The sequence below is a fragment of the Calidris pugnax genome, unplaced genomic scaffold (assembly GCF_001431845.1).
Source record: "Calidris pugnax isolate Ruff unplaced genomic scaffold, ASM143184v1 scaffold273, whole genome shotgun sequence".
Classification (NCBI taxonomy): Eukaryota; Metazoa; Chordata; class Aves; order Charadriiformes; family Scolopacidae; genus Calidris; species Calidris pugnax.
In genome coordinates, this window is record NW_015094508.1 from 13,578,282 (window position 1) to 13,604,715 (window position 26,434).

The 26,434-nt window shown below is 38.5% G+C and overlaps 1 protein-coding gene across 1 annotated transcript in view; it reads left to right on the forward strand.

Annotated features, from left to right (window-relative positions):
* HCN1 (hyperpolarization activated cyclic nucleotide gated potassium channel 1) overlaps positions 1-26,434 on the forward strand; it is a 200,465-nt gene that overhangs the window by 121,651 nt on the left and 52,380 nt on the right. The window contains exon 6 of the mRNA XM_014964861.1: positions 8,547-8,765. Within this exon, the coding sequence (XP_014820347.1) occupies positions 8,547-8,765 (219 nt within the window). The remainder of the gene's footprint in view (positions 1-8,546; positions 8,766-26,434) is intronic.

Sequence of the window (26,434 nt, forward strand, 5' to 3'; positions counted from 1 at the left end):
ATTATGTTTACTAAAAACCTGTAGATGTACTTACTTGTTGTAATCACTTCTTGTGACCACAATCCTTATTGTGTACTTACTGTGATTAGAACATATTTTCCCTTTGGCAGACAATGTGTATCTGTTCCAGTCAGTCCCTTGTAAACAATGGTGCTAAAGTTCATTTCAGGATCAAAAAGCAGTGCGATTTGAACTTCATCTGTCTTAGAGCGTGCTATGGGAGAGGAGAACAAAAGCCAAATGTCTTAATCAGATTTTTAGATTATTTGATGAATTTCAGTAAGAGGCTCTTGGAGAAAAAGTTCAGCATAGAATGGCATGGTAACATCTGCACTTTCAGTGACATGCATTTGTAAGAACTTCTTTTTTTTTTATTAATATATTGTGTGATAATGAAATTGATTTCAAAGAAGGGGAGAAGGAATGCTCTCCAGTGGCAGGAGTTGTTACTAAAGATAACAACAAACTTATTAAGATAAACTTAATAAGTTTGAAAACAGATGTATAACAGATAACAGATATATAAAAAAGTTAGTCACAACTGGTAGGTAAAGTCTAAAACCCCACAATGTCCCTCTTGTAGAAGTAGTTCACATCCTGCGAGAGTTTTTAAGGAACAGAAACACATAACCTTTTAAAATTCCTTTCTGCTTCACTGCATTCTGATCTTGCTTTTCCATCAGACGGACATGAGACAAAGCAACAGGTACATTTTGGAAAATTTCACCACCAGTATTTGTCCCTTAGGTTGTCACTGGCACAGTGACACGGGGGCTCTATTAATACCAGTGGATTAAACATGCCTGGGTCTGTTTTCTGTCCTGCCTCCACAACCCAGCACCATACAACTGGACTTCTTAGTTGCCAAGGCACGGTGGTCTCAAGTGAATCTATGATAACTCTCAGGCTGTTTTCAGGGGTTGTTTCGGAGATTATTAATTAGCCCAAGCCAAAACCACCACTTTATGAAAGATTCCAAGTACAGACAATCAAATTCCACAGTGAGGGAATGTTTCCTAGCACCATTAAATTTTCACATGTGAATAATAGACATAATCTGTATTTTAAACTTTGCTCTAAACATTATAAAAGCTTTGTGGCATCTTTTTAAGACGTAATTCCTTAAAAATTCTCATCAAAATAATCCTTTGGACTGAAATGTTATTTTACATGAGATTCATGCATTACAAAATTTCTTCAATCTTCTGGGCTCAGTTAAGGGAGCACAGTGACCAGATAAAAGGATGAGTCAGAGTGGGCTGATTCATAGGCAAAAGAATAGAAGTTTTTTCCCCATAAGTTTTAATTTTTATTCTGTAACTCTGTGTTTAAGCCAAATGTCTGCACTTCTGTTACTGTTTATGAATTGCCACACTGTTTCTACAATGAAAATTATCCATCCTTACCCTGAAAAGGTGATCATAGGTAGATGTTCTTGCTGCTTGCTTTTAATGTGGGAATGTATCAGCAAATAAAGATCCATTTTTTTCTGCATGAGCAAAAATAGTCAAGAGAAGAAGAAAGGTCTGCCATGCCACATTGTTTTTGTTTGATGGCTAGTTCCAAAGACATAGCACCAAAACATGAATAAGCTGTAATGACAGCAAAATCCCATAACGATTCTGAACAAATTAAATATATAATATTTAGTCATTACTCCACCAGTCAAACCTCTTTTCCTGTGGAATGCAATGCCAAACACTTTCTAAATTTTTTCTGCCAGTGTTGGTCTTGAAAGTATATGCTGAGTCATTTGCACCATCTGTTATCTGTGCACGTATCAGCAGAGAGAAATGTTGAGAAGCTTCTGAAGACATCTGCTTATTCCACTGAGCTTACCGATTCAGTTTTTTTTTTCCTTAAATCACATGTACTTACAAACTTCCTAAAATATACTCTTCTTCCTTGCGCTTCTTAAGATTTTTAGAATAACAGCAGCATTTTTAGCCCTCCAAGTCTGATCCCACCTTGCCTTTGTTTACTAGTTTTAGAAAACAACTAAGAGATTCTTAGTAATAATAGCTATGATAAGAAGTAGAGGTTTTGCAAGATAGTACATTCACCATTGCATGAATTTTGAAAAAGTAAATATTACACACCTTTCCCATTGGCCAAATTGTTTATTCATTGTGGTATTCAAACTTTGAAAGCTGAAATACCACGATGGTATTTTGCTGTAGTTTCTTCTCTGAGATTTTAACTAATGCATCATTCTAAGTTACTCTATGAGGTCAGTATGCAACTGACTGATGGACAAGTGTTTAAGCTATATATCTATATCAAAATGTATATATGGATTACTGTTGAAATGATTGATTTCATCTAGAGGCCCAATTCTAGTCTCATGTCAGTGCACATATAACTGGGTACATAGGTAAATTACTGCTAATGGATATAACTTTGTGCTGGTTCCAGCTGGGCTAGAGTTAATTTTCTTTCTAGTGATTGCTGTGTTTCAGATTTAGTATGAAAAGAATGTCAGTAATGCATATTGTTTTAGCTGTTGCTAGGCAATGTTTATACTATTTTTTAGCTTCCCATAGAAGCTGAGAGGGAGCATAGACAGAACAATGGAATGGCCAATGGAATATTCCATACCATAGATGTCATTCTCAGTATATAAATGGGGCTTGGCTGGCGGCAGGGGGAGAAACCACAATCACTGCTCAGGTTGGGCTGGGCAACCAATTCCCTGGGTGGTGAGAGTGACTTATGTCTTGTATATTCTTTTACAGAATCATTTTGGTTGAGAGAGTCATTTAAGATCATTGAGTCGAACCATTAACCTACCACTGACAAGTTACCACTAAATCATGTCCCTCAGCACTACATTTACACATCTTTTAAATACATTCAGAGATGGCAAGTTATTAGTTTTATTATTATTGTTGTTGTTATTTTCCTTTTCCATTATTGTTCTACTAAACTGTCTTTATCTCAACCCATGAGTTTGGGTTTTTTTTTCCTTTCCCCTCTTTTTCTTCCTCTTCTCCCCGCCCTGTGCAGGGGAAAAGGGGGAGTGAGCAAGCAGCTGCATGATCCTAGTTGCTGGCTGGGACTAAAACACGAAAAACTTGTATTCTTAAATATGAAAGCACAGCCAGAATTTGAAGATATGTAGATGCCAAATCCAAAGCATGAGAAACTTTTGAGGACAATAAAAGTTTTATGGGAATTGGGAAAATTTGGCCATTGAACTTAGATGATGCAGGATTTAGTAAGAAACATGTCTTTTTTTCTAATTTTGTCTGGCATACATATTAGAAAAGTCATTAACATGCAGATATAGCCTTTCCTTAGCATGCCTTTTTGATTAGTTAAATTATATTTTAAATAATTCTTAAATTTAAGAAGTCTTCAAGAAACTGTTGGAAATAATAGCTTGCAAATAAATATGTACAAATAACTCATATTATGGCTATAAAAGCCACAAATACAATTTAATTGAATTCCCATTAGAAAAGACTGTACTGTATTTTTTATGTCCACAACAATGGCTCGTGTCCTCCAGATTTTAGGCAGATATTTCCTTGGGGCCAATACTGCATTACAGTTTGTGCTACGATGCAAGCAAGGATGTTTTGCCCTTTCCTCAACCTTTCAAGCCCCACCCTGAACTTTACATTTATTTTGTGCAATAAATTTTTGTGACAATGTTAAAACCAGAGGACTTATGGACTGTGTAGCTGCCTTCATGCTCATAAATTAAAAGTGCCCACTTTTAATGGGCACTGGGGTAGGACTGGGATAGGATCTACCTACTGTGTCCATAGTATTAATCTCATTTGGGTTTCGGCACAAGACAAGCTCATGCAAGCCACCTAGAAGGAATGGTTTCTCACCCACACCAGCTCCAAAGTAAACCTACTATTGCTTGGGAGAGTGCTACATGGCTAGTGCCACATCAGGGCAGTTTCTAACAATGTACCCATATGAACCAAGTTCTAGAGCTTGGAAATGCATTCTGATACTTTTTAATTTACAGACCATCTTTATCCTTTCAAGATTTGTATCCATTTCTCTCCTTCACATATCACTTACTTTCAGAAGTACCAAAAAATAATGGTGGGCATGAATGGATGTGTGTGACTGATTACAAGGCAAGCTCTCTGGGGTAGTGACAGGCACATCTCCGGCCCTACTACAGTTTTGAAAGGGACAATGAGGCGTGTGAGTTCCAGATCCTTGTGGAATTATTTCACATAATTCCTAGGTCAATCTTTGCTCCATGATTGTAAATCATGCCCTTGCAAACTGAGAGGACCATTTCTGTGACACATGCAGCGACCATGATATGAAAGGAAAAAAGGAACTGAGTCAAAAATGTGAAAACCCTGCTCTCTGTGCAATAGTCTGCTTGGTATGAGATTTCTAAATCAATTTATATTTCAGTGCAAGGGTATGGCTGAGGGAAGATAAGCTGTGCCTGAGGGAATGACTACAATATGGGAGTGGAATTGATTTGTCTGATGACAACAAAATCTCCTGGTGAAAACCTCCATAGATTCCAGTAAAATAGGAAACCTTTCTTAATCCAATGAGAAAAATAATTTGCCTTTTATTGTTGGCCCGTAGAAGGTTCTGTGTGACCTTTCCATGATTTATTTCATGTAAGCTGAAAAGTTAATATTGCAAATAGATATTTGTAGTAGGTTTGTGTGAAACTATGAGACAAAGGATAGCTTCCTGTGGTGAAGGAAGAGGCTTGGAAACAGACTTTTAAAAATCAGAAGTGCCCTGTGATTAATGTGCTCTTCAGGATAACCGCTAAGTTAATGTATATACTTACAGAACTAATTGCAAATGATCAGTGATCATTGCTTTCACAAATGTGAGGATTTCCTAATGTCATCAAGCTAGATTATGTAATCAATCCTTGGTTAAACAGCTTTGGTATTTCTCACAATTACAGTCTTTAATAGTTTTTCCAAATTAATGTCATTTCATTTAAAACATTTTAAACCGATTACTGCTAATCTGGAAACAGTGATCAACCCATTGTCAACTAAGAAATTAAATGCCCATTTTTACTGATTGGTAGGAGATTTTTTCAGCTCATAGAGGTTTGTGTTTTGGGTTTTTTTATTTATTTATTTTTAAAATCTATACATTAAAAACAGAATATGACCATTTAGGGAAACTTTTAACATGCATTTATAGAAATATTAATATTTAAAAATTATATTAAGGAAAAGCTGGCTATGGAAACACAGGATACTTTATTCCGTAGAATAGGCTTTTATTAACTCAAGGATATTATCTGTGATTGTGTTATGTAAAAATCTCCTTATAATACAAGTGCAAAAATACTTTTTATTAAAAAATCTCTGTAGGCTAGTAGCAGAGGAAAAGCTGCTCCTCACTTTTCTACAGAAAATTGAGGTTGTGGAAAATTCCAACCTGTCACAATGAAACAAAGTTAAAGTTGGTCCTGCCAAACCCTGAGGTTATACAACATAAGTACAAAAATAATTAAATAATAATTATTATTTCATATAGTAACGTTGGTAATAGCATACATAATTAATAGCATTTGACATTTGAACCAGTGTTCTTTTAAAGTTGTTTATATGTGGGATAAATCATTGAACAACATGGTACTGAAATTTGTACCCTCCACAGTAGTATTATCTTAAAAGAAAATACCCATAGAAACTAAAAAGACCAATGTTTGCAACTGATTCTGCAAGAGCTGAACTATTATTAAGGAAAAGAAACAAAATATAACGCATTGACAGGTATTTTCAGCAACAAAATCCTCAGACAAATCCAAATTGAATTGAAATATTTTGTCAGACTTCATCACCAGGTCCTTTTTTCCTTCTGCCTAAACCCCTTCTACCCATCTGAGGACCAACTCCTCAGGACCATCCATTCACAAGTGCCTGAAATGTGCCTAGCCTGTAACAGGGTCTATCACAGCCTATGTAGTAATATCTAATGTCACTTGTATAACAAAATGGCCATTTGAGATGGCCTTGACCACCAGACAGATGCAATCATGACTGTTTGGGGTGCTGGATCCTACTTTGGCTTATATAGAAAGGTAGGCACGTGGTTAAACATGTATTTGTTTATTTTGTATGTTTTCAGTTATTTCTCATCACTTACTCCCTTGTGGTAATACTTCTCAAGTAGTATGCAATTTATTTTTCACTCACCCTACTACAAATTTGATAGAAAGCCGTCCTGTATTTTATTTCTTCTTGCTTCTCCTCACTTCCATTTTCTTACTCTTTCTTAAAGACAATGGTATTTTAAAATTGCAATTCATAGACTTGGAAAGAATCTGTCAAGAAATATAATCAACCAGCGTTTGGATAAACTCAAAGACTGATGTAAACATGTCATTTTACTGAAGGAATCTTAATTGAGATTTATCACGCCAAGGATAGGATAGAAAATAGTCAAAGACAAGATGGAGGCCACCTTTTATTTTTATTTAATATTTATAATAGCTATGCTAAAAAACATAGTTTAGGAACATGGAGCCCTGCAAAAAAGTGAGTTTCTTATCCTCTTTTTCTTCTGAGCCTCTTGAATACTAGTTTCTTATCCTCTTTTTCTTCTGAGCCTCTTGAATACTGTGGCTTTAATAATGCTACTGCTAGCCTTAAAAAACAGATTTTTTTTCCAGCAAGCAGGTGTTTTTTTCCCTGCCAATGTAGTCTCTATAAAGCTGCAACTGCAAAAGAGTTTGTGTGAGTCTCTAACAATTCCCTTATTAATTATTTCCACCCAAAGGAGATTGATACTAGCTGGAAGTAAAGTCCTTCAAAAGAGATCATGCCTTGATTTCTCTAAGTTGTTTTCCTGAGAAACAGGGCACTTGCATTAAAATACCTGGACTGAGACAGGAAGGAGTTTCTGTGCTCCATTTCAGTATTTGAGTCCTAACTAGAGATTTTTCAGGGAAGCTTCTTCAGTTTTTCCAATTTTTAGTACCTTTTGAGGCCCCAAAATGAAAGAAAACATTTCCTCATTACTCAGTGAAACCCACCTGATTACCAGCAGGTTAAGATAATTCTGCTTTTTTTAAATACAGACATTGAAAACCTATTCCTTAGCAGTGTTTATGGCACAAATTTTTCATTTTTGAAGACAGAAGCAGCTCGCAAATCTGAAAAGCTTTAACTTAGTTAAAAAAGAGAGGAAACAATACTTTGAAAATTATTAGTTAATAAATAGTAACTTTGTCATCTGTGATCCAAGATTTTTTAGCTTAGTTCCTGTTACCAGTTGCTTTAGCTAATGCGGGCGGGTCCAGAAAAAGCATTTTAATAGATTAAAAGCAGAAGAGTAGATAGTAACCTTGGCATTTAAATGGAAAGAGAGCAAGTCTGAAGTTCTCTGAGAAGAGCTTTTGATCAGAGCTTGTATGGGTGGAAGACAGACACAAATATCAATATTGCAAATGTAAATTTTATATATATATGCTACTGCTGATTTGGAGATTTGTTTATATTAAAAGGATTATTATTTTTGGTCCTGTTTATTAGACATTATACTGGATAGCTGCCTAATCTTATTAAAGTCATTCCAGTTCTTCCGCCTTTGCTTCTTCATTTCTGAAATTATTCTCAGTTCTTTGTGGTAAATACTGTGTTTTCTCATGTATGCTGCATGCCTCCAAGCACAATTTGTTTTCCTGTTCTTGTTTCATTCCTTTGGCAAGGAAAATAGAAAATCTGACAAGGAGTCCCAGGGCTTTTTGGAATGTGTTAAAGTGTCTGCTTTTCTCTGGGAGCAGCCCCTTTGTCTCTATGTAAAGCTAAAGAGAGGATGCTGACAACACCTTAGCAGTTTTAAAAGCTTGTGAGTGAGCTGTCAGGTCCTTCTAATCTCCCAGAGAGAATGAGAAGGGGTAGCTACACATCACAAATGCAGGACCCAGCTATTCACCTTTTCTTTTGAGCTGTATTTCACAGACCTTGGCTATGAACATGGGTTTGTTATGATTGCAGAATAAACAGACTTCTTTTGGGTTGGGCTACTTCTGGTATAAACACAGTATTACAAGAAAATACAGGACAAGCAGACATCACAACAAATAACTTCTTTTTTTTTCTGTCCTTGAGGAGTGAAACAGCTGATAAGATGAAATGTGGTTGTGTTTTAAAACGGGCAACTCTGAAAAGAAAGAAGTGGGGCCACAGAAGTATGTTCAGGCATATTAAAACAAAACACTACCTTCTTGTGCTTGATAAGTCTGTGCGCTCAGATCTTTCTAATCCGTCTGCCATGGACTGTAAAATAAAATTGACCTTTAGTCTCCTTGTAATTAGGTTAACACCGACATTTAAGAATACAATCATGTATTAAAAATAGTCAATTTTATTTCATCTCACTGTGCTAAGTATTATCTGGCAGGATCTCTGACGCTTTATCTAACAATTAATTTAGGAGGGATATCTCTTCTCGTGCACAGAGGATACATTGTCAGACTGCTCTTACAGAGCCAGTAATCTATGATCCCACTATACAGGTACAAATGCATTTTTTCTTCAGCTGCTTGCTGGCTCAGTCACTTGTCTCTTTTCTTGCAGAACGATTCCTGGGGAAAGCAGTACTCATATGCACTCTTCAAAGCCATGAGCCATATGCTCTGCATTGGTTATGGAGCCCGCGCCCCTGTCAGCATGTCCGACCTCTGGATAACCATGTTGAGTATGATTGTGGGGGCAACTTGCTATGCCATGTTTGTTGGTCACGCCACTGCCCTCATTCAGTCTCTGGATTCCTCACGGAGACAATATCAAGAAAAGGTAACTCGTTTTAACTTAACTCCTTAAGCTCTGAAATAGATTAATGGGATATTTTTGCTCTGAAGGCCAAATGAGTTTACCTGAAATAGCCTGGTAACATCTGATTCCTGCAGCAGATTTCATTGAACACAAAGGAATTCAGAACACTCCGTGAGCTCAACATATGCCTGCATGAACCCACTTTCCTCAGGGAGCAGACAATTCTGCATGCCACATGCATTGAATGAAATCCTGGATGTGAAACTTGTTTTAAACTCTTCTGTGAAAACTTCAGCCCCTGGTTCAGACTGTGCTTTGTACCCCTGTGCTATACTTTGTAGGTACTTATCTAGGTAGCTTGAACAAGGGCTTTGAGCTCATTATCATGGGCATGTCTCTACAGTTTTCTGTCATTCCTTTGGATTGCAGTTTGGAGATAACTTTGGGCGTGTCAAAAAAATAGCCAAATCAATAGCCAAAAAATAGTCAAATCAATTAGTTTTGTTTGGAGCTATCTCAGAAAATTGCTCAGAAGTATTTCTTTGCTTAATAATGATATTGTTTACATGCTAATCCATGACCTTTTAGGTCCTCTCCATGGACAACAGGAATGTCGTGGTTTTGACCAAATTGACCAACCAGAACGACAGATGGCCCCTCCCCTCCCCCCCCTAAGGAAAAGAGAGGAGAGGAAGAGGGGGATAAAAAACTATGAGTTTAGAAAAAGACTAAACTACTTTAATAAAAATATAAATAAATAATGAAATAAGAAAAAAAAGGAAAGAGAAAAAAAAAGTAAAATAAAATACAAATGTATACAGTATATACAAAACCATATCAAGCTCCCAGGATGACGATCACGTCTCCGGCCGGCGCAGGGGGAAGTCCCAGGCCGGACTCGGTGATTGACAGGAGCCTGATTCCAGATCTGGAGTCAGGAACACTCGGATCGGGATCAAAGGCAGACGAAGAGACAGGCTCCTCCTCGGACGTCGGCCATTGAAGGAAGAGGGTTGACCCTTTGATCCCTCAGCTTTTATACTGAGCATGATGCGGATGGGATGGAATACCCTGTTGGTCAGTTTTAGGTCACCTGTCCTGTCTGTTCCTTCCTACAGGTGTGACCCCTCTACGCTTTTCCGCTTCCGACCCTCCAACGGGGCAAATAACAAATTTACCTGACCTTGGTTGTTATAGCAATAAGTATAAGCAGGGGCCTCTCTGCATACCATTCCTTGGTATAATCAGGTCTTATCACTGTGAGAGTGAACAGTTTCTGAACAATATGCTGTTAATTTCAGAGTTTAGTTAGTCAGAAGAGGCCTAGCTCAAAAAGTAAAATTACTGAACAGAAAATTAGTTCTGTTTTACCTCAAACCAGGACAAGGAATGATGACCAAAGCATAGAAAAGTAGAGAGACTTATGTGGAAAAGAGTTCTTTCTGAAGAAAAACATTGTTTGATTCCTTTTAGGTATGATTGGAATTAAAAAGACATAAATGGGTACAGAGCAGGAAATTTCTGGGATGAGTCCTAATTAACACTGTCACTTTTGTAATAAAAGTCAGAGGCAAATGTGGGTGAAGCTATGAAACCAGTAGATGAGGTATGGTGGCATAAACAAGAAAGGATCAGAATGAACCTCAGTGAGGTACAATAAGGATGTGCAGAGTTACTGAGGTGCTTTAAAGAAGCCAGAATTGGTTATTATAATAAGTGAGAAATGGGAGAGGCAATGCCAGGAAGGAGGTCAGCTAAGCAAAATAGTGAAATCAGGGATATCATATCAACAAATAAGAAACAGAGCATGAGCAATAGTATTTGGCATATATCCACAAGAAAGTCCAGAAAGGCAAACTGGGCAGAAATCCCGGTGTGATGGAACACAAGCCTGGGGGAGAAACCTGGCAGAGAGTAAGTAGAGGAGAGGGTTACCCTGGCATCTGCTGAGGATGAAGAGGAATAACCTGAGTTTTCTGGACAAGAAAGAGGGGAAAGCCCAAAAAAGATCTGAGGAGGAAGAATTGGGCTGTTTTCCTTACAAGCAGGCAAAGAGGAAGAAAATGAGACTGTGGGGGAGAAAACGTTTACATTCAGTTCTGTTAAGCTCCAGTCAATACGTCTGAGACAGGGAGAGGTAAGGGATGAGCTGTAAATCCAGTAACAAGAATTAGCCAGTGACTGACACATTAATCTCATAGCTGCTTAAAACAGAAGTTTGCAAGCAAGAAAGCCCACATAGTGACATATTTGCTGAAATTGCCCTATCTTCCTCGTTCAGATCCTCCCAAAGGTCAGGGTATGCAAAACTAGAACAGTCATAGTTCAAAATAGAAGAAATAAACACAAGAAGACAAGAGAGAGCTTTCATTAAGCCTCACCTCTGTGCCTGGGAAGATCATGGAACAGATACTTCTAGATACCATGCTTGGGCACATGAAGGGCAGGGAGGTGATTCAGGACACCCAACATGGCTTTACTAGGGGCAGGTTCTACCTGACTAGCCCAGTGGCCTTCTATGATAAAGTGGTTAGGTCAGCTGATAAGCGATGACCTATGTACGTGATCTATCTCGACTTCTGTAAGGCCTTTGACACGGTTCCCCACAATATCCTGCTTACCAAATTGGAGGGGTACGGATTTGATGGGTGGACTGTTCAGTGGATAAGGAGCTGGCTGGATGGTTGCATCCAGAGGCTAGTACTCAATGGCTCGGCGTCCAGATGGAGACCAGTCACAAGTGGTGTTCCTCAAGGGTCTGTGCTGGGGCCGGTGCTGTTTAACATTTTTATCAATGATATAGACAGAGGGATTAAAGGCACCATCAGCAAGTTTGCAGATGACACCAAGCTGCGTGGTGTTGTCAGTGCATCAGAGGGATGGGATGTCATCCAGAAGGACCTGGAAAGGCTGGAGAGGTGGGCCCAGATGAACCTCATGAGGTTCAACAAGAACAAGTGCAAGGTACTGCACCTGGGCCGGAACAATCCTCACCATCAGTACAGACTAGGGGGTGAGGTATTAGAAAGCATTCCTGAGGAAAGAGACTTGAGGGTGCTGGTGGACGAGAAGCTGGACATGAGCAGGCAGTGTGCACTTGCAGCCCAGAAGGCCAATCACATCCTGGGCTGCATCAAAAGAAGTGTTGCCAGCAGGTCCAGAGAGGTGATTCTGCCACTTTACTCTGCTCTGGTGAGACCTCACCTGGAGTATTGTGTGCAGGTCTGGAGCCCTCAATATAGGAAAGACGTGGATCTGATGGAGCAGATCCAGAGGAGGGCCATGAGGATGATCTGGGGGTTGGAGCACCTCTGCTAGGAGGACAGGCTGAGGGAGCTGGGGTTGTTCAGCCTGGAGGAGGCTCCAAGAAGACCTGATAGCAGCCTTCCAGTACCTGAGGGGGGCCTACAGGAAGGCTGGGGAGAGCGTGTTTACAAAGGCCTGTAGTGACAGAATGAGGGGCAATGGCTTTAAGCTGGAGGGCAGCAGATTTAGGTTGGAAATTAGGAATAAGTTCTTTACTGTGAGGGTAGTGGAGCACTGGAACAGGTTGCCCAGGGAGGTGGTTGAGGAGATGGTTCCCTGGAGATATTCAAGGTGAGGCTCGATGAGGCCCTGGGCAACCTGGTCTAGTTGGGGGTGTCCCTGCTGACTGTGGGGAGGTCGGACTAGATGACCTTTGGAGGTCCCTTCCAGCCTGGACCATTCTATGATTCTATGGTTCTATGAAATATAGCAAACACCGTCTAAGAACAACAGCTAAGAATTTGACCTGTGCTGAGCACTGTGTGCTAAGAGAAATCAAAGTATGGTAAGAAAGCGAATACTGCTCCATGTGTTTACTGTTACAGGCCAAAGACATCATTTATCAGAGGAAATTAACAGTGATTATAAGCTGTCAAATGTAGAAGGTGGACATTAAAGTCACATACCAAGAAATGCCACAAAAAAAGCATGCATTGGTACATTCTCGTGATTTTGAAGAAGTTCAAATGTTTTTCTGCTGGAGTGAAACTGTTTTCAGAGAAAAAATACTTCTCAGATTGAATACATACATCAGATCTTGGTATCAATGAGTGCAAGGCCTGACAAAGGGGAAAGACATGTCTATATTCCCTGAAAGTCTGACAGGACTTTCTACCTTATAAAAAACCAGAATAAATCAATGAATCAGTGACATCTTGGAACTCTCCTTCCCATTTTTGGTATAAGTCAAAGATGAATGCAGTAGTAAATAAAAGTAATATTTAAAGTGATAACACCTTTGACATTTTCTAATATCTAGGAAGTCACCACATCTTAAAGACATTTGCCTTTGCAAAGCCAACATTTATTTTAAAGAACCAGAAATGCATGTGCAGAACTTGCTAACAAACTAGTGTGAAACAAAGCAGCCACATGAACAATCATTTGACAAAGAGGTGAAGATCATTGCTTCAATATTTCGTCCTTTAGATATTGGCAGTCTTTAATAGGAAGATGTTCACCTAATGCTGTGGTTGTCATCAAATAATTTGGTTGAAGACAGGTTATTATTTCCTCTTTTCCAGTCTGTTTTTAGCATAAAATACCTGGGAACAAAGTCACAAGCTAATCGGTGCAAGAATTGTAGTGGCATACAGATTGTCTCATAGGATGAAATTTTGTAAATTGTTTTAATAAGATGACAGCTATCCAGAATGAGGGGCAATGGCTTTAAGCTGGAGGGCAGCAGATTTAGGTTGGAAATTAGGAATAAGTTCTTTACTGTGAGGGTAGTGGAGCACTGGAACAGGTTGCCCAGGGAGGTGGTTGAGGAGATGGTTCCCTGGAGATATTCAAGGTGAGGCTCGATGAGGCCCTGGGCAACCTGGTCTAGTTGGGGGTGTCCCTGCTGACTGTGGGGAGGTCGGACTAGATGACCTTTGGAGGTCCCTTCCAGCCTGGACCATTCTATGATTCTATGGTTCTATGAAATATAGCAAACACCGTCTAAGAACAACAGCTAAGAATTTGACCTGTGCTGAGCACTGTGTGCTAAGAGAAATCAAAGTATGGTAAGAAAGCGAATACTGCTCCATGTGTTTACTGTTACAGGCCAAAGACATCATTTATCAGAGGAAATTAACAGTGATTATAAGCTGTCAAATGTAGAAGGTGGACATTAAAGTCACATACCAAGAAATGCCACAAAAAAAGCATGCATTGGTACATTCTCGTGATTTTGAAGAAGTTCAAATGTTTTTCTGCTGGAGTGAAACTGTTTTCAGAGAAAAAATACTTCTCAGATTGAATACATACATCAGATCTTGGTATCAATGAGTGCAAGGCCTGACAAAGGGGAAAGACATGTCTATATTCCCTGAAAGTCTGACAGGACTTTCTACCTTATAAAAAACCAGAATAAATCAATGAATCAGTGACATCTTGGAACTCTCCTTCCCATTTTTGGTATAAGTCAAAGATGAATGCAGTAGTAAATAAAAGTAATATTTAAAGTGATAACACCTTTGACATTTTCTAATATCTAGGAAGTCACCACATCTTAAAGACATTTGCCTTTGCAAAGCCAACATTTATTTTAAAGAACCAGAAATGCATGTGCAGAACTTGCTAACAAACTAGTGTGAAACAAAGCAGCCACATGAACAATCATTTGACAAAGAGGTGAAGATCATTGCTTCAATATTTCGTCCTTTAGATATTGGCAGTCTTTAATAGGAAGATGTTCACCTAATGCTGTGGTTGTCATCAAATAATTTGGTTGAAGACAGGTTATTATTTCCTCTTTTCCAGTCTGTTTTTAGCATAAAATACCTGGGAACAAAGTCACAAGCTAATCGGTGCAAGAATTGTAGTGGCATACAGATTGTCTCATAGGATGAAATTTTGTAAATTGTTTTAATAAGATGACAGCTATCAGATACATTTTCATTATGCCATCATTTTGTATATTTTGATTTTTCTCTATTTTGATTTATTACTCTATTGGTAAGCAACTAAAAAACACACACAAGGTTTCAAAAAAGAAAAAAACAGCTAAATGATTTTACCAATTGCAAGTAGTAAAGAGGCATAAAATGTATTTAATTTAACCATATACATACCATAGGAAATGGAAACAAATTGCCAGTATCTCCATATGGTGGATGCTGTCCCAATCATGGGAAGATATGTTAAATCATTATTAAAGGTGTGAAAGAATTCTGGGCTTGACATCAGCTTTAAATGTCCCAAAGGACATGTCCTTCTAGCCCTATACTCTGCTTTTATCTAATCTCTTAATTTATAGTCTTTTAGCATATCTTCAGTTAAATCAGCTTAGTTCAGAGAGAGAAAAGGACCTAAATGTACTTTCCACAGAGAAAAAGTAATAATTGCATTAAAAGTAATTTAAAAGCAACTTACTAATTGGTATTATGTATATTTATATAGACAGCATTGGGACTTGAAGTACAAATTGCTCATTTTTCATTTAATCATCCAAAGAAATGTTTACAAATGAATAACAGTTATGGCAGGAGGGTGGCTTTAGATTTTGCAGCACGAGGCTTTGCACCAAATTTTTGAGTCTGCCCCTCACAACTCCAGTCTGGATACCTAACTATAAAAAAATTATCTTTGTAACCCATGGGGAGACACTTGACAGCCACTTGCAAGAGGCAGCAAGCTCTCAGGGGCAGCTTTGCAGAGGAGTGCCTGAGGTGTGATTCCATTTCCCTTTATGGTCCCCAAGGAACTCCATTCATAACTGATTTCCACTTAGACGTCAAGTCGTTGACCACAACTCTTTGAGTGCACCCATCCAGCCAATTTCTTGTCCATCAAGTGGTCCATCCATCAAATTCATGGCTCTCCAATTTTGAGACAAAGATGTTGTGCAAGACAATGTCAAATTCTTTGCAGAAGTCTGGGTAGATGATGTCGGTTGCTCTACTTGTGACCACTGATGCTGTAACCCTGTTGTGATCTTGCCAGGCACAGAGGTGAGACTGACTGCGCTGTAGTTCCCTGGGTCTTCCTTTTTCCCTTTTTAAAAATGGTGGTTGTGTTTCCCCTTTTCTAGTCAGCAGAAATTTCACCAGACTGCCATGATTTCTCAAATATGATGGGTAGTGGCTTAGCGTCTTCAACCCATGGACGTATGTCACCAGGTCCCATGGATTTTTGCAACTTCAGGTTCCTTACATGGTCTCAAACCTGATCTTCCCCTACAGTGGGTAGTTTTTTATTCTTCCAATCCCTGCCTTCTGTAACTTGGGCAGGAGCACTTACCAGTGAACACTGCAGAAAAAAAGCCATTGAGTACCTCAGCCTTCTCCATATCCCAGTAGTGGCTTAGCGTCTTCAACCCATGGACGTATGTCACCAGGTCCCATGGATTTTTGCAACTTCAGGTTCCTTACATGGTCTCAAACCTGATCTTCCCCTACAGTGGGTAGTTTTTTATTCTTCCAATCCCTGCCTTCTGTAACTTGGGCAGGAGCACTTACCAGTGAACACTGCAGAAAAAAAGCCATTGAGTACCTCAGCCTTCTCCATATCCCAGGTAACCAGGTCTCCCATTTCCTTCTGGAGAGGGCGTACATTTTCCCTAGTCTTCCTTTTATCACTGACCCATGTATAGACCTTTTATTGTTGTCCTTGATGTCCCTGGCCAGATTTAATTCCTAACCTAGCTGCTGATCCCTGGCTGCTCAGACAATTTCTCACTATTCCTCCCAGACTACCCATCCTTGTTTTTTGGTTTTGGTTTTTTTTTTTGTGTGTTTGAGTTTGTCCAGGAGCTCATTGTTCATCCATGCAGGCCTAACCTAGCTGCTGATCCCTGGCTGCTCAGACAATTTCTCACTATTCCTCCCAGACTACCCATCCTTGTTTTTTGGTTTTGGTTTTTTTTTTTGTGTGTTTGAGTTTGTCCAGGAGCTCATTGTTCATCCATGCAGGCCTCCTGGAGTTTTTGCCTGACTTCCTTTTTGTTGGGATGCATAGCTCCTGAGCTTGGAGGAGGTGATCCTTGAATATGGACCAGCTTTCTTGGCCCCTCTTCCCTCCAGGGATTTATCCCAAGGCACTCTGTGAAGCAGATTCCTGAAGAGGCTGAAATCTGCCCTGCTGAAGTCCAGGGTAGTGAGCTTGCTGCGCACCCTCCTTACTGCCCTAGGGATCCTGAACTCCACCATTTCATGGTCACTGCAGACAAAGCTGCCCTTGAGCTTCACATTCCTCACCAGCCCCTCTTTTTTGGTGACAACAATGTCCAGCAGAGCACATGTGCTTGTTGGCTCGTCTACCACTTGGAGAAGGAAGTTATCATCAACACATTCCAGGAACCTCCTGGATTGCTTATGCCCGACTGCGTTGTCCCTCCAACAGATATCAGAGTGGTTGAAGTGCCCCTATAAGGACAAGGGCTTGCAAACATGAGGCTGTTCCTTCCTGTCTGTAGAGAGCCTCATCCACTTGGTCTTCCTGGTTGGGTGGCCTGTAGCAGACCCTTACTGTAACATCACCTGTACCTGCCTTCCCTTTAATCCTGACCTATAAACTCTCCATTGGCTCCTCATCCATCCCCAGGCAGAGCTCCATGCACTCCATCTGGTCATTGACATAGAGGGCAACACATAGAGACTTGGTAGGCACTCATTCAGCCAGTGATGCCTCTGCATTTTCATAGGAAGAATAAGAGGTAGCTCTTCCACGTTTTCCTAATTTTCAAGCACTTTGCAGTTAAACTGAAGGTGGAACAAAGCAGATACCAAGTTCTCAGCACGCTTTTTAGCACTGCTTCAGTGCTTAGGAAACTTTTCTAGATGATGTTAGATATCTGGAAGTATCTCATCTGTAAGTATCAGGGACTGTATTCCCTATTCATGATGCAAATGTGTTGGAAATGAAGAGCTATGGCAAACTCAGGACCACATCACTCTTTCACAAGGCTTGTACCGGCTTTTGGTATACTTTTTATTAAACTAAGTATAAATATCCATATACATGTAAATGTATATATAAATTTTCCATCAGCTTGCCTTTGCTGGAGTCCAGAGTCAGATGACTTAAGAGTGAAACAGATAGAGAAGAATTTCCATTGCCTAGTATTATATAATATTTATTATATAACATATAATAATATATACCATTGATAAAATCTTTGAAAATCTAGTTATTCTGGCTTTTTTTGCTTATACCGAAGAGATGTTCTGCAATACAAATTGCAGAACTTGAATTTTAGATACTCAGCTGAACTTGCAACGGTGGAGTTTTAGCATATAATTCCTGCGTCTAATCTGACCTAAGCAGCAAAGTTTCTCATGAAATACTGATTTCTAAGTTCAGTAGCTTCCATTGTGTTCATATTATTAAAAAAAAAAAAATGGACCTCTTGGTTTTCTGATGCTGCTAATGGCTTTTAGAAAGCCTGAAAATAGTGTAATACAAAAATGTCCTGTGGCTGGTCTCAACTCCTTCTCTTTACTTAGCAATAGTCCGTTTTCATTTATACAGCATGATTTTTGCAATTGGTCATGTCCTAATCAGATTGATGGAGAAGGTGAGCCACTTGTCAGATAAATCTTATCTTTTCTGTGCAGTTGTGTTACAGTATACATGCCACCCCACAGGAATTACTTATTTCAGAGCATGAGGGATGGTATGCTTTATCGTACAGTTAAATCTATTCACAAGGAAAAAGAAAAGGGAAATGAAGTACAAATCTTGTCACTGGCTATCGGCCTGTAGTTTTGTGAGTTCTTATAAAAATTTCATCATCTTGCACAGATACATATCCTGTTTAGCTTTGCCACAGCACAGTATTTTAAATAGTAAACACGTTTTGAAGTATGTCACAGGTACCAGAGTTACTAAATGTTTTTTACAATGTCAGACCTTAGGGATTGAGTATTGACTGTGCCAAAAGCATTATAGTCATTGTAGTATTGCGAAGGAAAAAATTAATTATTCCCTAAATAGTTGGGCATAATTGAGAATCATTGCCTGAGAGAGAATCTGTGGATGTCTTGTTTCCAGTGGTTATTATCCAGTCCAGAGTATCATATAGTTAGAAATGGGGCTGTGAGTCTTGACTTTTGGATTTTTTCTGAATCATCTTATCATCTTATGCTGGTTTTGCAAACATCAGGTGACAGGCTGCTAAATGGATAGATCCAGTATTCCTGTCTTCTATGAGCCTTATTGATCCTTGTAGAAAGTGCTGAGATCTTAGAATAAAGCAAATTATTAAAAGATATAGGGTATTACTGAATTACAAAGCATTCTGAAAGGGAAAAAAGGCTTGGCTGCAGCTCAGAAAAAACATTTCAGGTATTCTGTTTCACAGGGTGCATACTATCTTAAATGAACATGCACATAAAAGAACTTGTAGATACGTTAATTCTTCTATTTGTGTGCATTCCTTTAAATATTTTGATGCATAATTAAGACCATTGTGGAATCAATCCTCTGACATATAAATTAATATGTAAGTATAGCCACAAGAGACAGGGTGGGTGGCACAGAGACCTATGCATTGAACATGAAAATATTTGTTCTGTCAGGATAGGGCCTCTGCTGGCACCACTTGCTTTCTCTTCCTGTAAGCTCATCTTTATCAATTTCTGTTTATTATAATTACCTGAATTTTTCCCACACAGAATTGTGATATTTAATTTTACCTTGATCCTCCCAAGTTTTGAAATGCAAAACAACAACAGCTACTATTGCAACAAGTAAGGACAAAAACTATTCACCCTCTCCTCCTCCTCCTCAAAAATCAGAAGTTACTCACCTTTAAAAATTCAGTGATAACAAAATCAGCATGTTTGTTTCTTTTCGAGTGGAACTGAATAGTACAATCAGTTTGAGGGCTAGACTTTAGGAGTATAAATCGGTCAGAACGTTCTCACAAGACTGCTCTCCTCTTTTGTCCTGCTACTTCATTATTGTGTTTCAGCTTCCCGTTACAGTCAATCTTGCTGGGGTAATTGGGCTGTTTATTTTTGCCTTGCATCTCTAAGAAGGTGATTGGTTCCTCCCAGTACAGCAGGTACTTTGCGAGCCAAGTGCTCTCCACCCGGCTGCATCATACCTGTGCCAAACTGTAATAGACTCCTACTGCTTCTGAAATGACAGATGGGACTTACTTTGATTTATTGCTGTGTTGTGGCTAATTTACCTATAAAGTGTTCTGCTGTCTTGCATTATGGATTAGGTTTCTAACAGTTTTCCATATGAAATTGCAGAGCAAGCTCATTACAATTTCAGCCATGTTCATGATGACTATATAAAATTATCTGTGAAGGCATGAAGTTATACCAGAACCAGATTTTACACACAATCTGCTTTCTTTTCACAGTAATTATCATAGGGTTACACAATAAATAGATCTTTCTTTTTTTTAAAGGAAACAAAAAGCAAGGAACTGACTTTTGTTTTTCGAAATCTGTGTTCAAATATAGCACAAATTACCTTTTAGCAAGAGAAAATTCTGTGATTCACACCAGATAGATATAACTGGTAATAATTATCCTATTTACACTAGAATGATTTTTTTGGGTCCTGTATGTGTAGAAGGAAATAGCACTCAATATTATCCAATATAATATTATGAGTGAGAAAATAGTCCTTGCTGTGCAGATTCTTGTTTTTCCTTTGCCTTGTTAGGGAGGAAGGGAAGAGAGAAGGATTGATTATTTTTAATTGACTTTCAAATCATAATTCTCTCCTGATCTCACCCTGTTTCTTGAGGTTTGAGTAATTAAAGCATGTCTGCCTTGAAAACAGAATAATTTTTGTAAGTAAGACATGCAATATAGATTTAGAAATGCTTTGGAGTGCAGAGGGGAGCAGTAGGACTGAGACCGTGTATCTGCACAATAATGTTATAAACAGTCCTTTGTATTCTACTGTATGCTAAATTAACAGTTTTGTCCAAGTGGCTACTAACCTTGAAAAAATATTTAGCACTAATTCAAGAAGCCTCTATTAAACAGACACTCAGTAATGAATATACAAGTGAAATGTTTTTATCTCCATGTGTTTTCGCAAAATGCTCTGGACTTATCTTTTCCAGCAGATTTCTGCAACTAATAAAAAAAAGTCAACAAAACCTCTAGAACACATTTTTCTAAACACTAAATATTTAAACAAAAGCAGATCTTTTCATAAAAACACACAATGCTATGGGTTTGCATTGTACAGTTTGGGGTTAGGAAAATGTCATTTTCACATTTAATTCGTCTCCTTCTAGACAAAATAATGGCACAGTAAAAGTACTATTATATGTAACACAGTAAATGAAAATACAATTCATTATTGTTGAAAGATTCTGGTTTAGAGTTCTGTTTGCAAAATATTTAAGAAACTGGCTCTTGCTCTGTCCGTGATTTGGGGAAGACAGCAAAGAACAATGTAACCTTGCCGTACAGTGCCAAATCCAGAAATTATTTGAGACAGAAAGCCTTAACTCTTCCTTTTTTTCATCTGAGCTTATTTTCTTTCATAGTTTCTCAGTCTACCAGTCTTCCCCTCAACCCCTGTTCCTGTGTCCAAGAAGGTCTCTGCATCTGGCAGAGAACATTTGTCCTCTTTTTCCTCAAAACCTTCCACCAAAACTGTCTGTTTTGTAGAGTTAAAGATCATCTAAACCTTCCACCAGTTTTGCCATGGCAGGAAAAGAAGGCTTTCATTTCTGAAGTATGCTGTTCCACTTACGTCAATGAAGCGAGAGCTTCCCAAGGGAGGGTGCAGCGGTGTAATTACATAGAATAATGTGACAAAGCAGGAAAAAAGGAAGAAAAAAGTGAATAATGAAAGCATTGTACTGTGGCATATCCATTAATATTAGGCGTATGCCCCATTGCGTGTGACATTTAAATTTGCAGTGCAGTTATGAACAGAGCAGTGAACAATCCTGTGGCAGGCTGAGAAAATGAGCTCTCTCTATCTGCAGCAGCTGAAGGCGATTCCTCAGTGGGATGGCCAGGGTTTCTATGTCATACCAGGGCTAAAGGCACAAAATTGCTCAAAGCGGAGTTTAACTTCATAATTTACATTATCTGCAATTTCTAGGATACTTTTCCTGGGTGGCAGAGAGGGCTTCTGTGCTGGACATCAATTTGAGAAAGTGTTGGTATAAGATGTGAAAAACAGAAGGAAATGCCAGCCTGTGTTTGACATGGCTGCTGCTTTAGCCCAAAAAATCATTAGGTTACTCCAGATAGTTATTATTTATAACAAGGCTCTTACATAACACTGAAGTTTTAGCCAAAGCAATATTTTGTTTCTGTAGTTCTCAGGAACTACCATCACAGAGCCCATGTGCTATATTTGATTACAACTACTCAAAATGGTATTTTGCGGTCTATGCAGTTTTAAAATATATTTGTTTTGAAGACACTCCAGAGTCTTCTGGCTCTGTTTTCACATTTGGTTGAGAAACAAAATACAAATGAAAAGCCTTTCGTTTCTTTAGCAGCTTGTTACCTGTGTTTTTCACATAGCCCGTGGGCTGCTTTCTCCTTAGGGAATACACTACTGTGATCTTGGAAAGGTTTCTGTACCATTTCATGGCCACTGCATAAAACTTTGTGCTCTCTTGAAGATGGAAAAGGGCTCCCCTCAAAATAAAAATAAAAAAAAACAACAAAGAAACCAAACCAAAATTCTTTTAAACAAAACCAAACACTTTGTGTTGCCCACCTGGAACCTTTGTCTTGTGCAGGTGCCAGGTTGGCTTCGCCAGGGATCCTGCACTGCAACCTTTCAATGGGATACTGTCATCAGTGCTGGTTAATGGTGCTTAGAGTACCAGTTCGGGACTTAGATTATCACTTACACAAGTGAAACAGTAGCAATTGGAGGCTATCATAACCACAGCCAGTGGTACTATAGTGCAATTTGCTTCTTTTGCCATGGAAACAAAGGCTCCCGTATTCTACTCTAAAACTAAGGTAAATTTTGATAAAATTTCAGATGCTGAGCAGAATGCTCCTAAAAGTACTTAAGATAGGAAGAAAGAGATATGTATTTTATGAATCTGATTTCTTTTAGCTCAAAGAAAATTTATTTCTTAGGACTTTTTGATTTAGAATTGTTTGTCTCATTTTTTAAGAATGCTGTACTAGCCTTTGACTACTTTCATGTTTTTTCAAAGCATCTTATACATGCTTTTCCCTAGCATCTTTTACATGTTTTTCCCTCTTCTCCAAAGCTCTCTATATTTCTCCTTCTTGTTATGAAAGAAGGAAAGAAAGAAAATAAAGGTATTTGACAGACGTTCCATTATTCCTCTTAGCAGTTGCAGTTTTGTGACTTTACCTTTGGATGAACCCAGTTATATTGAATAAAACATTTTCCCTGAGTGTTTCTGCAGAAATGATCAGCACAGATATACAGTATCATCATTTGCTTGAGAGTTAAATCTCCATAGAGATGTGGGAAGTAATCCACTATTACTAAGAACTTTTTGTCTTTTTGGAGAATAAGAAATAAGACTTCATCTTTGTGTAAGATTTGATGCACTTGGATGACTGAATGTTGACGCATTGAACATATATTCACAATCAGAAATATCACAAGGATTGGTAGTCTATTTGTTTGAAGGAAGCTATAAATTGCCTCAAAATGTATTCTTTGCAGAATGTGGTCCATTGGCTTTTCTGTCCCTGATAGGGTCTCTTGCTCTCTCATTTTTAAGAATTATCTTTAAGATTTATTAGAAATTAATGATTAAAAAAAATTTTATTAAGTTTTTTCTGTACCTGGTGAAAAAGTTCCATAAATCTGGAATACAAGAGGATACATCCAGTCACTCACAGGTGTTCCTCTGGAACCAGCAGGTCTATAATGGTGCTTTTCATGGGTGTACAAAAGGCTGCTTGGGGTATATCTTACTGCTATGGCTGTCATTTATCAGAGAAACCTCAAGGTGCCATAAATTCATTTCCCTAAGGATGTCTCTGAAGTGTTTATATTTCAATATGAGATAAAGACAAGGTAAGGAAAAAAAAAAGATAAGAAGATTATGGATATTTTGTAAGAATGAATGAGACACAACTGCTGGGAACATGAAGAAGAGGAGCAGTTTGTTGGACTATTGCCATTGTTGGTGCAACAACAGCCCAGAATCATAAATATTTTGTGATATTATATGTTAACCTTAGTGATTCAGGTGAACCTGGAGACTTGAACAGTCTGGCAAAAAAATTTAGATTATCTAAAAAGATAAATTATAAACTTCAGGTCTCCTTTGTAAGTGGAAGGGCTCTCTGTCTCACGCAGTAGCAAGCTCTATGGTGAAATAAAATATGCAAGAAGATTTCAGACTGTGTGCATTAAACAATAGATCATAAAGTAATAATAGTGTTAATGAGGTTACCTGCTCAGAACAGAGATTTTCTGGTCTCCTCTAAGCTCCTGCGGTTCTTAAAAAAATCTTAGTACTGCAGCTGTCTGACACTGACTCAGGTGTTTACATCTGAAGTGCCTGCAAGGAGGGGGATTAATTGCAGCTGATGGCCCTGTGCAAACCCTCCTTTCCCATGAGTAGTATCTGCATGGATGAGTCTTTTTCAGTGTTTCCCACCACCCTGGTTCTGTGTAAGTGATTATACTTTATTGGGGACAGCAAGGTGAAATGTGATCATCTGCATTGCTATTTCTATCCCTACGAGGAACTAGAGAACTCTCTGTCTGCCTTGATGCGTGCTTATTAGGCGAAGAAGAAAAGACACGGAAAGATGTCCAGCCTAGACGAACTATTTCCTCATCATTAGAACACTGCTGTGAAGTGGGGGAATGCCAGTTTCAGGTCTCTGATCAGCAGTCAAAAAAAGCAGTACATCATATAACTGGGCAATTGGACCATCTTTGTTTACTGAAGAATCCCTTTGACTCTCCCATTAGCTTTGGACAGGCCTTCCCATGCATGATAAACTTATTGCCATGCAAGTGTCTTTGAAATGGATACATTTAAAAAGCAAGTTCTTTTTGATGAATTGGCATTTTCCACTAATTAATACAAAAAGAACTGGCAAACCATAATTAGGTCTTATCAGAGCCAGAATTTCCAGGATCAGCAGCTGTATCGTGCCAGTGTTTCTGTCTTGCTTGTGCTGGTGCTGCATGTAGCATAGCTTTTGGCACAATACCAAGCAGATGTAACAATTATGGTGGCAATAAAACTTTTTTCCCCCTTTCTTTTCATTACAACTATTAAACAATAGATATAAAGTTACATAATTTCAATCTAATTATACCTTTTCCTATATTCCTTTTCTAAATTACTGCTTCAAATTGCTTCTTGAAATAGCTGGGTTTCCTGTTGGCAAGATGCTAACAATTAAGCATGCCCTTTTAGCTAAAGGCATTGTAGCACATGCCGAATTTAGCATTATGCTATATTTCTGTGTTGCAGGATCAACGAGGTGAGGTAAAGCCCATGCCACTGGAAAACACTGCTTCTGATAGGCAGACCCAACACGCATATTAAAAAAAAAATATATTTAAATGAAAATAGGTGATTGACACTTGTCACTCTGTGTTCAGACTCAGCATCAAAGGTGGCTGCAGCGCATCCAGTGCCTTGGGACAGACGTTCCCACCACATGTCCTTGAGCTGCACAAACGGCTGCTCATTTCCAGAACTGAACTGAAGGAGGGACCACACAGAGAGGACCTGATCTCCCTCAGCCCCAGCTTCCCACAGAGTGCATGTGGGGAATAACTCCTTCTGCCTCACCTCCCTCCACTCTAGGCACTTCTTTTAACATATGTCCTTTTTTGTTTTTTACTGGGACAGGCAAATTGAAAAGAAAAAAAATGGAATCCAAAGCATTCAAAAGATAAGAAAAATTGTACAAGATGACTGGATAGGTATTACTTTTCACTTTGAAACTGGCAACTTTAAGGATACCATTAGAGCATATCTGATATTTTTAAATAAGCTGTCTTCTTACAGTATTTTTCGCATTAGAAAAGAAAATCATCCTGCCTTAGACTCGATACAGTTTCACCTATGGTAGCATGGAGAAGAGATGCTTTTATTTTCATGCCTCAGGGCTTTGATAGTTGTTTCATTAAATCAGAATTCTGTCATTGCCTCTGTGAAGGAACTGAGCCTGCTTTTCATGCTCCTTTCCTCTCCTCCCCTTTTTAAAACAGTAAAAAACAAATTTGCACAAGATAAAGAACAGACTAAGAAAACAAATCCTATTCAGAAAATTCTCTATAACTTAATTAATTTCTCAATTACACTAATTGAAAAGAGCAATGATAAGAGCTTGTGTATTTTGTGGCAATTGAAAGGAAATGTTTAATTACTGCGTGTAAGTAAAATGACAGCTTAAAGCATTCTTGCAAGCAACAGTAATCTTTGGGGGGTAATTAGAGAAAAATAGATAGTAAACAGATGATAGCTTTTAGGCTAAACAAATCACTTCGGTTCCATCTCATGATAAAGAAATATAAAAGTGAACCTATCAAATCATTCAGCAGCAAACTTACTTTTTATTTTGATCTATGGCTGATTATAAACTGTTTTTTTTCTTTCTTTGAAAATATCTGTATGCTAAGCAGAGTAGCAGTGAAGAAATCAGATTGTAGAAATATCTCTGGATTTGTAGTGAATTCAGCCATTCAGTAGCTGTGAGATGGACAGGTGAGCTTATTATTTTGTTGCTACTGAAATCGTGATCAACAGTACCAAATTGATTGGC